Source organism: Camelina sativa, chromosome 4 (genome assembly GCF_000633955.1).
Source record: "Camelina sativa cultivar DH55 chromosome 4, Cs, whole genome shotgun sequence".
Lineage (NCBI taxonomy): Eukaryota > Viridiplantae > Streptophyta > Magnoliopsida > Brassicales > Brassicaceae > Camelina > Camelina sativa.
Window position 1 is genome coordinate 21,874,554 of NC_025688.1, and position 15,563 is coordinate 21,890,116.

The window sequence follows — 15,563 nt, forward strand, 5'->3', positions numbered from 1 at the left end:
AGTTGAAATATTAATAATCTTTAAAATTTTTAAAAAGTTATACATTTGAATTTTTAAAGTTATTAAAAGTTGAAATTATTTAAAATAAAGAACCATAATAAAATGTATAAAATTTTTAATTTCAATACCTGATAAATCAAGGTTTCTGCTCATTCGTATTTAGAATCATTTTGGTCTCTTTTTTATTAATATGACTTTGAATCTTTACCTAGTTTTCTTAGGTGATGTAGGGCATTTAGTATATTTTTTTATTCAACAGTTGAGCAATATATGTCTGTTTAAAAAAATTTAAATTACATCATATGCAGAAAAAATTAGAAATTTTATTAATTAAATATATTAGATAAAAATTTTAAATAATTTAAATATAAAATAAAATAAATGTGAAAGAAGAATCACATATTTTTGTTTTAATTAGGTTGATAGATTTCCTTATCTTTTAAATGTTACCTATAATTGATTTATATGTTACTATAATTAACTAAATCTATACTATCCTTACTTACCAAAAATCAGACGAACCCGTATATTATGATACACCAATGTCACAAGTTTATAACCAAAAAATCATAAATATATCTATTATATAGTCTACAAAAAAATGTCGTGTACTTCCGTTTTATTATACATGGGATTAAATAGGAAAAGTCAGAAACACATTTGTTACATCTTAAGAAAATACAACTACAGTATTTAAAATACAACAATTCATGATCTAGTAGTACAATGTTTTGCTAGTCGTCTAGTATATTTCAAGTGATGAGACTTTAAAAGCTATTCAAGTGTTTATAATTTTGAGGCATATAATTGTAAACACTCGAATAGTCTTTAAAATCTTTAAATTATGGTTGTAACTTCTTTTTTTTTCTTACTTCACCATTTTGAGGCATAAGTTTGTTATCTCCGTTTGAAGGTTATAACTTATAATTATAAAGTGAGCATAAGAATACAAATTGAAAAAAGTGCTTTTATTACCAAAAAAGAAAGAAGATAGAGATATGTTGTATGGCTTTTATCTTTTGTTTTGGACAAAATTTTATGACTTTATCTAAAGTAAAGAAAGTCACAGACACGTTTGTTTTCGTCGTATTGTATAACCACGTAAAATATCTTGTGTTTCTACCTACCATTCCATGATTTTAGTACTACACTGTTTTACTAGTCGTCTAAAATTTATTTCAAGTGATGAGATTTTCAAAAAGACTAGACAAGCGTTTCCAATTTCGAGGCATAAAGTTGTAACCTTTTTCTCCTACCTCAAACCATTTTCACTCTCTCGCGTTTTGGCGTGCGCCCATATTTCTGGGCGTGTGTGCTGTACGTCGTTCCTTCCTTGTTGATCCACAAAGAGTTTTGACCTCAGAGGGACAGTGAGATACATAAGGTTAGCTCACAAGTCACACCAGTCAACATTCAAAGGTTATAATATCGTTATACTTAGTTATAAAGTGTCACAACGAGACTTATTATATAACACGTAAGATTCGAATAACTGTTGCAGCCAAAGCGAATCTATTTGTATAAAAAACGATTTATACTTAATCTATTTATATTAGATTACACCACTAAAAAATATATTTGATAAATGGTAAATAAAAAACAATCTAATCCATAAACAAATTTATCTACCCTAACTGCTGCAACTATTCAAATCCATAGTAGTAATGTTTCAAGCAAAACATTAAAAATGTTAATTACCAATATAATAATATTATAAATTGACCATTTTGCGATTAGAAAACAATATCCTGGAGAGTTCATCACATAAACTGCGAATTTTTATAACACTCACAATACATTACACGAAAATAGCAATATACATTACACGAAAATAGCAATATCAGTTACACAACAAAAACAACAACAACAGAAACCATTTATTCCACAGGATATTTATTTGAATTATTTCATCTGATGTTCAACAAAAGGTGGTGAAACGCATTGAAAAAATGCCAATAGTTAATGCCAAACATAGACATTATACACGACCACAGCATTTCCGCTGGTAGTATTGTACACAAAAGTCTTGGCCTGTGCATATCCTCTTCCGAACCTGAAAGCTCCTGTACCTCCGATGATTGGCATCTCTCTCACCTTCGACAAGATCGCATTCCGGCCATACATAGAGATGGTGCTCCCGGAAAATTCACCCTTTGTGAAAACAAAGTTAAAAGCCATAAGCAAACCAAACTTGTTCTGGTCAGTCGATGCATACATCCCTTGAGCTCTCCCAATTTCATCTGAGGTTATGTCAGGTCCCATCGTCAATGGATCGTCATCGATTGCAACCAAACCAAAGTTGGTTGCAGAGGAGTTTGTTGTGGGACCTGTAGCGACGAGCACATCAGTTGGTTTGTTTCCGGAGTCAATGACGTGGAAGTAGAAGTGGAGGTGAGTTAGCTTCTCTGGTTTAGGTCCTGGATATGGTGCCTTCACTGTTTTTGAGTAAGCTTCGCATTCTGTAATGGTGGCTGCCAGAAGAAGAGTTGAGAACAGAGAAAGAAGAAGGCTAGCCATGGGGAAGATGGTCGCTGGCTGAACTTATCTTTCAGGCTATGAGTGAAAAGTGATTGTGTTTTTCTTGTGGAAGTGATCGCATAATTTATACTCAATAACAGAATTATTGATTGAAAGCACAAAATGTTTTCTCGGTGTACTACAGCTAGCCAGGCAACGTGCTAAAAACAGACCTCCATTGATGTGGACATAATCTTCGTTTAAAGGTTACAGTCTCTTGTTTACTTGTTAGCTAGCCCTATTCCTCACTTTTGCTTTGAGGGTATCTAAATAAATAAAAAAGTTAGGTGAGCATAAGAAAACAAACTGAAAAGAATGCTTTTATGGTTGACAAAAAAAGAAGCAGCTTTTATTACAAAAAAAGACGATTTTATGTTCTGGATATGGTGCCTGCACTGTTTTTGAGTAAGCTTTGCATTCTGTAATGGTGACTGCCAAAAGAAGAGCCGAGAACAGAGAAAGAAGAAGAAGATGGTGGCTAGCCATGACGAAGACGGTCAGCCTGCGCTACAAACTCTTAACTGATATTTCAGGCTATATGTTTGAAGATGTGATTGCGTTTTTTATTTTAAAAAAGAACCAAGACACAGAGGTATGTTGTATAGGAGGAAATAGGGGAAGTTAGGGGCATATTAAACTCATTTTGAAAAATATGACTAATTAAAACGAAACGTCAGTATTCATCTGCTATAACTGGTCTAGCATTTGAGATAATCGTACAAAAAAACGTTTCATATCTCTAATGGTATCTACTCTTCCATGATTCCACTAAAGTCTTCTAATATATTCCAAGCGATGATAGATTCAAAAGACTATTCAACTGTTAACCAATTATAAGGCATAAGAGAGTGTAACAACCTCTTTGTTCCTGCTTCACCATATTCACCTCTGAGCAACAAACAAGCAGACCGCTTTCGTGTTGAAGTTCTTGGTCTAGCGCTGTGGCGCGTATCCATAAGACTGGGCCTGCATATGTCGATTCTTGATGATCTGCAACGAGATTGACCTCAAAGGGACAATAACATCCAAAGGTACAAGTACTTCTTCAAGCTCAGACCAGTCAAGATCTTCAGAATCCCCATCTTCATACTCAACTCTATACCAACCAGATTGTTTGTCGAACTTTGTCACCACACCAGAATAGTAGTGACCCAAGAAAAACTTGCGAACTTGTCTACCCTCGAGCCATTCGCCGCTTCCTACAGTGCCACTTGATGATGATGATGAGATTGGTTCGTCTTTGGCAACCATACAATCTGTTTGAGGTTCATCAGGTACACCATTGATAACAACAGCAGGCTCTCCCGGTATCTCGAAGATCCCTGGAGGAAGAGACGGTGGTGCTTCTTGCTTAATGCTCCCAGTGTTCTCCATCTTTTTTTTTCTTCTGTAAGAAAGAAAGCTCACAGAGTTAAGTTAAGATTCAAAACATTAGCTGAATCACTCATCTGTTGAACCAAGCGCATCTTTCACAGTTTCTGTAGGTTTCAGGACCGATGAAGCAAAATTAAGTCGAATCATTCATATAACTGATACACGAGAATCAGATACGAACTTGAAAACGAATGAACCCCTAAATTTTATCCTATGATGACGAAATTGTCCTCTCCTCGAACATTAAAACAATCGATTCTTAGTACAAACCCTAAATTCCCCAGCAATCGGCGAGGCGATTCCAGTTTTATACCAAAATACGACGAATCGAAAGAAGAGAAGAGGCTTACTCACCAGTATCAGGTGGGGATAGAAATTTACGGGCGGGAGATTTCAGCCACCGTCGTTCGTAGTCCGTCGAGTGTACGGCGGCGAAGGGAGGCGAGGCGGGAGGTTTTAATTTAAGAGATTAAGCCAGACACGTTCTTGTTTGGCAACGCGGACAACTTAACTCTGGATGGATCCACTCAGCAGTACTAATCTTATTTTTGCTTAGCCTTTTTATTTATTTGATCACCCTAATATAAATTAGAAATGCACTATGTATTTGCTGGAGCATTAGCTTGTAATTGTATTGTGTGACTCGAATGAGACCGTGTCAAGTGTAGCCCTCGAGACCCTAAAAATAGATTCCAGTGTTTGTTTACTTCTCTTACTCTAAAATCTCTGATTGTGTTGCAAAAGACTATCCATTAGCTAATTTTTTAGTAATCTATTTGAGGCTCGAATCAATCTGATAGTCACTAATGATAATATTGAACAAGCTAGAGTCCCAAATAATGATTGCTTAGAAGATGATGGGGATGCTGTTTCTCTTCGGTCTAGTATGTGATTACAAAATGTCTAGTTGGGTTTTTTCTATTATCCTCTGCGTCGATGCCGATGACGGTGTTCAACAACCTCAAATCGTTATGTTTTGAGGAGGGGTAAGAGTCGATGGCAAGCAGTAAACTGTTCTCCTAAATAACATCTAGAAACTCTTAGGCATTGAAGTATTAAACACGACTTATTTTCTTAACTTGTAGAAAAGTAGAGTTCATAATATGAATCCCCTTAGACATATATATATGCCTCTCCTTTCAGGATCTTTCGGACTGTGTGCCAGATACATGCGAGGATGTTTGTGACTGCAAAGGTTGTCCCTGCTCATCTTGTCCACTGAAGAGATTAGAGATTGAAGAGTTTAGAGGAACAATGAGAGAGATGAAGATCATCAAGCATTTCTTGGACTATTTTCCGGTGCTTGAAGGAGATAGAAATCACTGTTCCAGCATTTCTTGGTCCAACATAGCTCGATGTCCCTAACGTTATTGATCTTCAAGTGCAGATGATCGAACTCTACAAGAAGTCATTGAGTTGCAATCTCGAACTCATGGGGTGTGAGTCTCTGTATAACAAGTTGATTTCCCAATAACGTCTACAAGGAACAAAACTTGCTCATAGTTTTGCCAAAGTCCCTTCGAAGCACCACGCGCCAACACATTACACATCCAACGATCCCACATGATCCACACCAGTTTTACACTTGAGGGAGAATTTTTCTATAAGCCCAAAACGCCGTTTCCGAGCATTCTTGAAGACAACACGAACAATTCTGTCAATCTGAGGAACATAAGAAATGCTTTAAAATATTAGTCCATAGTACTTAACAATCTGTCCACAGAAATCTGCATCTGAGATTTTCAATCAAGTACCTCGTGGGTAACATAAACCTCAGTATTAACCCAACTTCTTTGCCATTATCATTTGTCTTAATTCCCCTTGGTTCTCCAAGATAAAAGTACATGTTACCATAAGACCATCATTTTTATAAATGATATCCCACTACAGAACTAGAAAGACAAGAAGCACGATCAGTTTCAATAAACTAATTAAACTGACCTCATGTAAGCTGTTTTACAACCATTAGAACAAGACCTCCTGCAACCTCTCTCTTCAAGCATCTACTAACTGTACAAAAAATAAATAATTTGAAGTTTACACAAGAAATAAAGTTCAGGCTACCAAGAGATTTCCGAGATTAGGCTGAGGATGGTTACCTGTGGCAGAACTGTAGCACGTCTCAGATTTTCAAAGACTTTAAGCCTGCACGAAGCTGAAGTAACCCCTTCTCAGGCCTCAGATGCTGCTATTCATTGTCATCCCATTTGTACCTTAAATTATACCTACATGAAAATATGAGAAACTGTATGCATACTCTGTTCAAATGCGTACTCTGTATGCGTACTCTGTATGCGTATTCATTGTCAACAGGCGAACGAATGCAGACCTGGGGTGGTGCCATCAACACTTCATGCATACTCTGTTCAAATCAACTAGAAACCAGGGATCATCTATTCTTCTCCTGCCCTTACTCATCAGAAATATGGACAAGCCTTACACTAAAGCTCCTCAGTAGGTCAAATTAAACCGTAGAGCTACTCTCTCAAATTAAGAGGTCACTGCAGTACTTAGGGGTCGAATTCCACAAGGACTCTAGATTACTCAATAAATTATAGAGTTTTATAATTACGCTAAACAAATTAAGTTGTATTAAAATTAAGAAAAACAATGCAAAATATTAAATAAAAGTTGTGTAAATTCAGATGATCAAAGAGCTAGACCAATTGGAATTTCTCAGGAAATTATGAAATATCAAATCAATAAATTAATTAGGATTCAGGCATTTAAAATCAGATCTAGAACTCTAAACTCTTCTGTAAAATAAATCAGTTCTCACTACAAATATTTTCTAAATTTAAAACCAGAAAATCCAAATCTCTTTGTAAAATTCTAGGTTGAAAATCAGCTTTGAAAACAGGTTTAGATTGTTCACAAAATTACTAAATCAAATCTCTTTGCAAGAAATAATTTTGCTCATCAAAAGGTTTTATCAGGAAAATCAATTATATTCTCATATCAATTTATTTTCCTAGGTTATTAATTGTTGCAAATCCAACAAGATTTGATGGTACTTGCATATGTTGACTAACTTGGTTAACGGCATAGCACAAGTCAGGCCGTGTGATTGTGAGATAGATCAGTTTCCCTACAAGCCTACGATATCTCCTAAAAATAACAACCTATGATGAAGATCAAGAAAGATAATGAATCCTAAAAATAACAGATCTAATAAATCATAAAATCCCTGTGAAAAACCCTGAACCTAACAAGCAAACTACTCAGAAATATTCAATGAAGAACAAAACATAATTCTGAATAATAAGCAATTGAAATTAAAAAAGTAAAGAGAGAGTTCAAGAATTCTTCTCTCAAAGCAGTTCAGATCTCTCTCTCCCAAAAGCTCTCAAAATCTCACAGGATTGCAGAAAAATAAAACTTGCTAGAAAATAACTTAAGGGTTTCTAAAACCTAAAAATACTATTTATATGTCCAAAAACACGCCAGAGACTAATGATGCAAATATGGAAAACTTTGGGGCAAATTTGTAAAATTTCCAAAACTTGCTTCTCTCGGCTAAACATGGTGTCGATCGATGTTAAGGCAGTGTCGATGAAACTTTCATCCTTCCTCTGCTCCAAGTTCTCTTCCTTAGCTGAATTGCTCCAAAATCCCTCCTAATTGCTCCATTTTGCTCCTTTCATGCCAAAATCCTAGAAAACTTGTTAAGACTCTAAAACATCCTACAAAACAAATCAAAAGACTCTAAAAGACTCATAATATCATGGTTAAAAACCACAAAAACCATGATATATCAACTCCCCCAGACTTAGCCTTTGCTTGCCCTCAAGCAAAACATAAGCTTAAACCTGTGAAATAGGTTTGAAAACAGGGAACTCACTCAACTGCATGATGATTCTTATTCGCACTCTTCATTTACCTGACTCAAGAACTTACTTCTTATACTTAACCATGATAAGCATCAACATTCCTTGCTCAAATCCCACAATCCTATGGAATCTCTAGTCTCACCATTGTCATCTCATTACATAAATTAAAGCAAGTACAGGTGAGTTCTTACCTTGGTGTATCGATCAGTGGCATATGGACTCTTTTCAGACCAAGACATTCTTCATACATCTCTTTTCCTCTCCCTTTTCTCACTTCCATTTTTTTTTTTCAAAGGTGTAAGTGAATACCGGGGTCATTGGTAATTTACCTACCCCTCGCTTCCAAGGTTTGTGTGATCATTTGACTCAAGAGTAGAATAATGAGGTCATAGGTAATTTACTTACCTCTCTAAACTGATCAAAATCATCTCATCTTTTTTTTCTGATCTTTCTCTCTTTTTTTTAAGCACTGAAGGGAAGATAGAGGGGAAACATACTTTGAAAAATTTGCACTGTCTTGTATGGCCCAAAGAAGAAGTCTAGTCCACTGATTTCCAACCCCAAAGTAAGAGATTAAGTCCGGTTAAAATCCTGATAAAAGTTAAGACAACGTTAGTTTAACCAGATTTCCTTTGAATAAGGGCTTTCGGGATTGTTGATACAGCTCATAGTCTTTCTAAGCTTCAGTTCTGAGATCAAGCATAAACAAATAATCATTAGAGCGTTAGCCAAATAAGAGAAATCATTAATCAAGATCATAATTCCCAAAGTCAAAAAGAAAATTTTGACTCAAACTTTATGGCTTTGACTGACACAACTGAAACTCAAAAACAAAAAAAGTAGTTAGTAGACAACCTCCCCCAGACTTAAACAACACTGTCCGCAGTGTTGTCAAGTAAGAGGAAAGCTAAAAGAAACAAAAATGTATGGAAATTGTAATGAAAAGATGAATTGATTCTCGGGTTACCCAGCGGTGTCGACCGACACCATTTCAGCGTCGATCGACACTCATCATGAATGGTGGTTTTTGGCCGTAACTCCTTGTTAGTTGCATTTAGTTGTGTTCATGTGTTGTTGGATCAATCATTTGATGATTATGTTGTGAAGAAACACTCAAACACAAACACAGGTTAAAAGCAACATGATAGATAGATAGTTCATAAATTCAAACAAAAACTGACTCAATGCAAAAAGAAAAATGACTCAAAAGGAAAAGAAAAACCTAGAAGTGGATTGCCTCCCACTAAGCGCTTGTTTTCAGTCATTAGCTTGACTGTTCTGAAGCTCAGGCATCCGGTGGATTAGAACGTGGCATTGAATGCTTCTGAGAAGAATGTCTCATCATCCAAGGTGGTGTATAAGCTTTAGGTGCATGAGGTCTGCCAAGGATGTGAGGAACAAGACCAGGACAGGATTTAGGGATGGGTTTGCTTCTCTTATGTCCTGCAAAATCATCAACAGAAGAAACAAGTGCTCTACGATAATCTCGTGGCTTGGTCAACTGCAAAACAGTTTTTGTATCTTTGAAATTCTTCTTGATGATAGGAGGGGGTTTGGGTAAAGAAGATTCATACCTTTNACACTCATCATGAATGGTGGTTTTTGGCCGTAACTCCTTGTTAGTTGCATTTAGTTGTGTTCATGTGTTGTTGGATCAATCATTTGATGATTATGTTGTGAAGAAACACTCAAACACAAACACAGGTTAAAAGCAACATGATAGATAGATAGTTCATAAATTCAAACAAAAACTGACTCAATGCAAAAAGAAAAATGACTCAAAAGGAAAAGAAAAACCTAGAAGTGGATTGCCTCCCACTAAGCGCTTGTTTTCAGTCATTAGCTTGACTGTTCTGAAGCTCAGGCATCCGGTGGATTAGAACGTGGCATTGAATGCTTCTGAGAAGAATGTCTCATCATCCAAGGTGGTGTATAAGCTTTAGGTGCATGAGGTCTGCCAAGGATGTGAGGAACAAGACCAGGACAGGATTTAGGGATGGGTTTGCTTCTCTTATGTCCTGCAAAATCATCAATAGAAGAAACAAGTGCTCTACGATAATCTCGTGGCTTGGTCAACTGCAAAACAGTTTTTGTATCTTTGAAATTCTTCTTGATGATAGGAGGGGGTTTGGGTAAAGAAGATTCATACCTTTGCCTTACCTGAGGACTTTGGAGTGTGGAGTGGGGGGCTTTCTGTTTGGGAACAGCTTTATGATTTGGAGCATCAGTTTTGGACAAGATCTGTCTCGGATGTGGAGGTGTGTCGACCAATGCTGATAGGGTGTCGGTCGACACTGAACCTGTTGCTTGTGTATTTGCTTCTTTGCAGCTTATCTCAGCAATCTTCTCAACAGAAAATGTCTGTCCATCAATGGTAGGAGCTCTCCACAGCTTATCCATCTCAAAGTTCATACTCAAACCTTCCACATTCAGTGCTATGTTTCCCTTCTTCACATCTATGATGGCACCAACTGTTGCCAAGATAGATCTTCCTAAGATTAGAGGGTCTTTAGGCTCTTTATCATACTTCAGCACCACAAAGTCAGTTGGAATCATGATGTTTCCAACCTTAATTGGAATATCCTCTAAAACACCTTCAGGAACTCTTTGGGATCGATCAGCTATGATAAGAGAAATCACAGTTGGCTTAAATTCTGTCATCCCAAGTCTCACAACAACAGAATGTGGCATCAAGTTGATACTAGAGCCAAGATCACAACGTGAGTGAGCAAACCTTCCTGTGGAGATAGAGCAATCTAACACAAAACTTCCAGGATCTGGTAACTTCTTTGCAATCCTACTCTGGATCATAGCACTCACTTTCTCAGAGACAACTACCTCTTTCTTCTTCTCCTTCTTCCTCTGTGGAGGCTGGTTCAAAAGACTTGCACTGACATCTTTTGTAAGCAGTGCTCCTTCTTCAGGGCTCAAACCATTTGATACCATTCTCTTCACATAACGCTTAAGTGGTGGTGAAAGCTTTACTGCATCAATCAAAGGCATCTCAATCATCACCTTATCCATCATAGCCTTGCATCTAGCTTCCTCCATCTCCTGCTTGGACCTTCTTGGCTTAGGAAAAGCAATCTTCGGTTGGTACACCCTTTCAGCAGCTGGAACCTGAGATTTTGCAACTTCGGGTTCTGTCTAAGAGGGGTGTTGACCGACACCCATGTGGTGTTGATCGACACCATCATCTGAAGCCGAGAAATTTGTCGATTTCTCTCCCTTTTCTGTAGAAGCAATTTCACCTTTATCTTCACCTCTCACTGATATGGCATTACAAGAATGTTTGGGATTTGACTCAGTTCTCCCAGGGAGAAATCCCTCTTGCCTTTTGACGGATCCAGCTGTTTGTGCTACCTGACTTTCCAGCTGCTTTACATGAATGTTCAAAGCTTCAAATTTCCCATTAAGTTCAGTGTAGACATTGTCAAGCTTCCCATTGAAAGTCATTGTCATCTGCTCCTGACCTTGCAAAAGATGCTCATGCATAGCTTCCATCTTACTACTTTCAGCTATTTTCGGAGGAGGGGACTCATATGAGTTATTGCCATAATTCCTTGTGTACCCAATGCCCTGTTGCTGCTGCTGATACTCTGGCTTGGAAGTGTAGCCTGAAAAGTTTCCACTGTAAGGCATGTTGTTTTGCTGATTACCAAATCTCTGTCCCTGATACCCAGCTCCATACACATAGTTGACATTCTCCTCCGTATTCTTTGGCTCTGGCTCAAATGTCTCAACCTTAGCAGCAAATTGGACTGACTTCTTACCTACAAGTAGATTATGCACTACACCTGAAACACCAAAGAGAAGAAAAACAAAAACGTGTAAGTAGAAAATAAAAAGAAAAATTTATACGAAATTAAAAACTAAAATCTAATGGTAGATCAAAGACTCCTCGGCAACGGTGCCAAAATTTGATATGCTCAAATTAAACCGTAGAGCTACTCTCTCAAATTAAGAGGTCACTGCAGTACTTAGGGGTCGAATTCCACAAGGACTCTAGATTACTCAATAAATTATAGAGTTTTATAATTACGCTAAACAAATTAAGTTGTATTAAAATTAAGAAAAGCAATGCAAAATATTAAATAAAAGTTGTGTAAATTCAGATGATCAAAGAGCTAGACCAATTGGAATTTCTCAGGAAATTATGAAATATCAAATCAATAAATTAATTAGGATTCAGGCATTTAAAATCAGATCTAGAACTCTAAACTCTTCTGTAAAATAAATCAGTTCTCACTACAAATATTTTCTAAATTTAAAACCAGAAAATCCAAATCTCTTTGTAAAATTCTAGGTTAAAAATCAGCTTTGAAAACAGGTTTAGATTGTTCACAAAATTACTAAATCAAATCTCTTTGCAAGAAGTAATTTTGCTCATCAAAAGGTTTTATCAGGAAAATCAATTATATTCTCATATCAATTTATTTTCCTAGGTTATTAATTCTAGATGGCCAATCAAGGATTAATATGAAGAACAACCTATGATGAAGATCTAGAAAGATAATGAATCATAAAAATAACAGATCTAATAAATCATAAAATCCCTGTGAAAATCCTTGAACCTAACAAGCAAACTACTCAGACATATTCAATGAAGAACAAAACATAATTCTGAATAATAAGCAATTGAAATTAAAAAAGTCTAGAGGGAGTTCAAGAATTCTTCTCTCAAAGCAGTTGAGATCTCTCTCTCCCAAAAGCTCTCAAAATCTCACAGGGTTGCAGAAAAATAAAACTTGCTAGAAAATAGCTTAAGGGTTTCTAAAACCTAAAAATACTATTTATATGTCCAAAAACACGCCAGGGACTAATGATGCAAATATGGAAAATTTTGGGGCAGATATGTAAAATTTCCAAAACTTGCTTCTCTCTCGGCTAAACATGGTGTCAATCGATGCTAAGGCAGTGTCGATCGACACTCTCATCCTTCCTCGGCTCCAAGTTCTCTTCCTTAGCTGAATTGCTCCAAAATCCCTTCTAATTGCTCAATTTTGCTCCTTTCATGCCAAAATCCTAGAAAACCTGTTAAGACTCTAAAACATCCTACAAAACAAATCAAAAGACTCTAAAAGACTCCTAATATCATGGTTAAAAACCACAAAAACCATGATATATCAGTAGGTTCTCGACTAATTGGGAGGATAACCTATCTCTCATCTCTGACGAGACTTTGAGCTATGTTACCTTGTACCTAGCGCTCTTTGCTCTTCAAGCCACTATCTATACTTTATGGAGGGAACGGAACAGGAGGAGACAAGGTGAAACCCCATCCCCTGCTCCCTTACTACTTAAACAACTCTCCATCTACACCCACAACAAAGGAAAATACGAAGCAGCAATGGCAACATGGCTTACAACAAGATATCTCTCTGTTACAACAAGATATCTCTCTGACCAATGTTTTAAACTACCGCTGATGTAAAACGCTTTTTTCGAATAAATTTTATATTTTATTCAAAAAAAAAATGAGAAATTGTATTTTCCAAAAACATAAGTTGGGACAAGAGAGAAGACAAACCTTCCAATGGCTCCAAGAAGCACTGCATCTACTTCTTTTGCAACAGAGATGGTATCCTCCAGAAAGGGAACTCTCAGAGAAGCTCTTCTAATGGGAATCTCCGGGAAGCTAAATTTCACTCCTGGTACAGAGCACAGACGACATGAGTCTCTGACCCACCACCATAGTTTTACGTACTATAGACATATTTTTATTTTTAATTTTAAAATTAAATATTAATAATATAGAAAACTATCATATTTTTTAAAATGTTAATTAATGAAATGGCTGAATTTGATCGGTCATTTAAAATTCTACATGAATGCATTTAAAAACTTATAGAAAAATATCATAGAAAGAGAATTGTAGTAATAAAAAAAACTTATAGAAAAATAGAAAATTATAGTAAATATATATATATATTTTTTTTGTCAAGTTTCCTCAGTCCAAATTTCAATATACATATATACCCTGTTTTAAAAATCGGCCTAGGCGGCCGTGGAATCGCCGATTCTACGCTAGGCAACCCTCTGCCGCCACGATTTGGACACAGTCAGCCAAAAATCGGGTTTCAAAAAAAAAAAGAAATTGAAGGTTTGAGTCTCTAACTATTATTTTGATTGTAGATCTATCATATAAGAGCTAAAACTACAAGAATAACAAAGTAAAATGATGAATAATTGCCAGCTTAAATTAGGATTTTCAGATCAATAGTGATGAGGAAGAAGATGAGGATATTTTCATCATTCTGTATTTATTGAAGAAAAATCGAAAAAAACCCAAAATGTGATTTGTACAGCTCGAGCCTGAGAGCCATGGAATTTCGGTCCGGCTTGGAACCACTGAACCACTGAACCACAAACGAATCTTACTAATATGCTACAATTTATATATATTATATATGTATATAAATAAAACCCCTAAAATTAATCTCCGATTTAAATCCGATTTTCCAATTAATTGTTAGGTCCTCTCTTACCCGCTGATTAACGCCTAACAATTTTTAAACAGGGAATATATATGATCAATGAGTCGTATTAACATTTTTTAATTAAAGAATTTATGGAAAATTTCCATGTTTTTGTCCTTTTTTGGGTCCAATAAAGAAAGAGTTGTAATGAAAATAAAACCAAAGCTTGCTTGGTTGGCCCTTTTGGTTGTTTCCTTCCGCTCCGCTCGATTAAAAAAAGTTGCTTTTCGTATCATCTGGTAAGGGGTTCGTGTCGGTCTCACTTGTATTCTCGCGTCGCGTCGACGAGAAATCCAGAGGGGAGAAAAAAATCGCAGAACAATTCGCAGAAGGTGCTGTCTCCTTAATCCTTATCCCTCTCTGATTTTCACCATTTTAGATAGTTAGGGTTAGTGTAGTGAGCTTCTCGAGTTTAGGATGAGTTTTTTTTTTTTGAGGATTCGGTTGTTTTCACTTTCATGACACGATGTTGAAATGGTATGGAAGAGTCCGTGAGGAAACCAAGGAAAAAAAAAATGAAAGAAGCTGAGGATAGGTTAACACAGGTTTGTTCTTCTCTTTGAACAGTCTGATTTGGTAGAATAGGGGTTCGTGATGATTGTACAAATAGGGTTAAATCTTATTTGATTCGTATTCAATAGGATTGAATTTGGTAGAATAGGTTCTTGATGGTTTCCCAGATCTGTTTATCTTGTGCCAACTTTTTCAGAGTATAAAATACTACCAAAAAACAGTAAGTGAGGGTATTGGAAAAGAATTCCGCAAAGCACAAAAAGCAGAAAGAAGGGCGACTAACGATGAGGATAGAGCAAGAGCAACAGCTTTAGTTGAACAATATCGCGAACCAGTGGCAGAGGTCGAGCGTTACATCTTGACTGCAAGAGCAGAGGTTTGTATTTTAGGTATTTTTAATAGATTCTTTTGGGTCTACTTCTTTTACTAATCTCTTCCCTTTTCTTTTTTCCAGAAGCTTTCCTTAATCCGTTTAAAGAACACCAAACGTCTGCTCAAAGATTTGAAGAACTCCGACTCTGCCAAGACTTCGTACTACAGAGGATATAGAGCAACAGCTTTACTAGAACAATATCGCGAACCAGCGGAAGAGGTCCGACGTTACATCTTGACTGCAAGAGCAGAGGTTTGTATTTTAGGTATTTTTAATATATTTTTTTGGGTCTACTTCTTTTACTAATCTGTTCCCTTAATCCGTTTAAAGAACACCAAACGTCTGCTCAAAGATTTGAAGATCTCTGACTCTGCCAAGACTACTTACTACAGTTGCTCCTGGTGCTGCTGGTAAGAATTCTTGAATTCAAGGTTTGCTTTTTCTTTATTTCTGTGATTTATGTTTTTTTTTTTTTTT

General features: G+C 36.3%; 3 protein-coding genes across 5 annotated transcripts in view; 1 reads left to right on the plus strand and 2 right to left on the minus strand.

Annotated features, from left to right (window-relative positions):
- LOC104781722 (dirigent protein 21-like) lies at nt 1,755-2,715 on the minus strand. Its single transcript, XM_010506452.2, has one exon. It carries the CDS (start codon nt 2,515-2,517, stop codon nt 1,960-1,962), a length of 558 nt encoding a protein of 185 aa, XP_010504754.1. The 5' UTR covers nt 2,518-2,715; the 3' UTR covers nt 1,755-1,959.
- LOC104781723 (dirigent protein 17-like) lies at nt 3,156-4,470 on the minus strand. Its single transcript, XM_010506453.2, has 2 exons — nt 4,246-4,470; nt 3,156-3,904 (listed from the first exon to the last, which is right to left on the minus strand). Exon 2 carries the CDS (start codon nt 3,889-3,891, stop codon nt 3,451-3,453), a length of 441 nt encoding a protein of 146 aa, XP_010504755.1. The 5' UTR covers nt 3,892-3,904; nt 4,246-4,470; the 3' UTR covers nt 3,156-3,450.
- The window catches only part of LOC104781724, a 3,107-nt gene continuing 1,915 nt past the window's right edge, over nt 14,372-15,563 (plus strand). Inside the window, exons 1-5 of one of the 3 annotated variants that reach the window (XM_010506456.2) lie at nt 14,372-14,532; nt 14,687-14,745; nt 14,910-15,089; nt 15,168-15,338; nt 15,417-15,496. In XM_010506456.2, the coding sequence (XP_010504758.1) occupies nt 14,716-14,745; nt 14,910-15,089; nt 15,168-15,338; nt 15,417-15,496 (461 nt within the window). In that variant the 5' untranslated portion in view covers nt 14,372-14,532; nt 14,687-14,715. Of the gene's footprint in view, nt 14,746-14,909; nt 15,090-15,167; nt 15,339-15,416; nt 15,497-15,563 lie in introns of all 3 variants that reach the window. The other 2 variants (XR_002037758.1, XM_010506455.2) reach the window with 2 other exon arrangements.

Coding starts and splice junctions, on each gene's coding strand:
- LOC104781722 (XM_010506452.2), bottom strand. CDS start 2,517: ATGGCTAGCCTTCTTCTTTCTCTGTTCTCAACTCTTCTTCTGGCAGCC.
- LOC104781723 (XM_010506453.2), bottom strand. CDS start 3,891: ATGGAGAACACTGGGAGCATTAAGCAAGAAGCACCACCGTCTCTTCCT.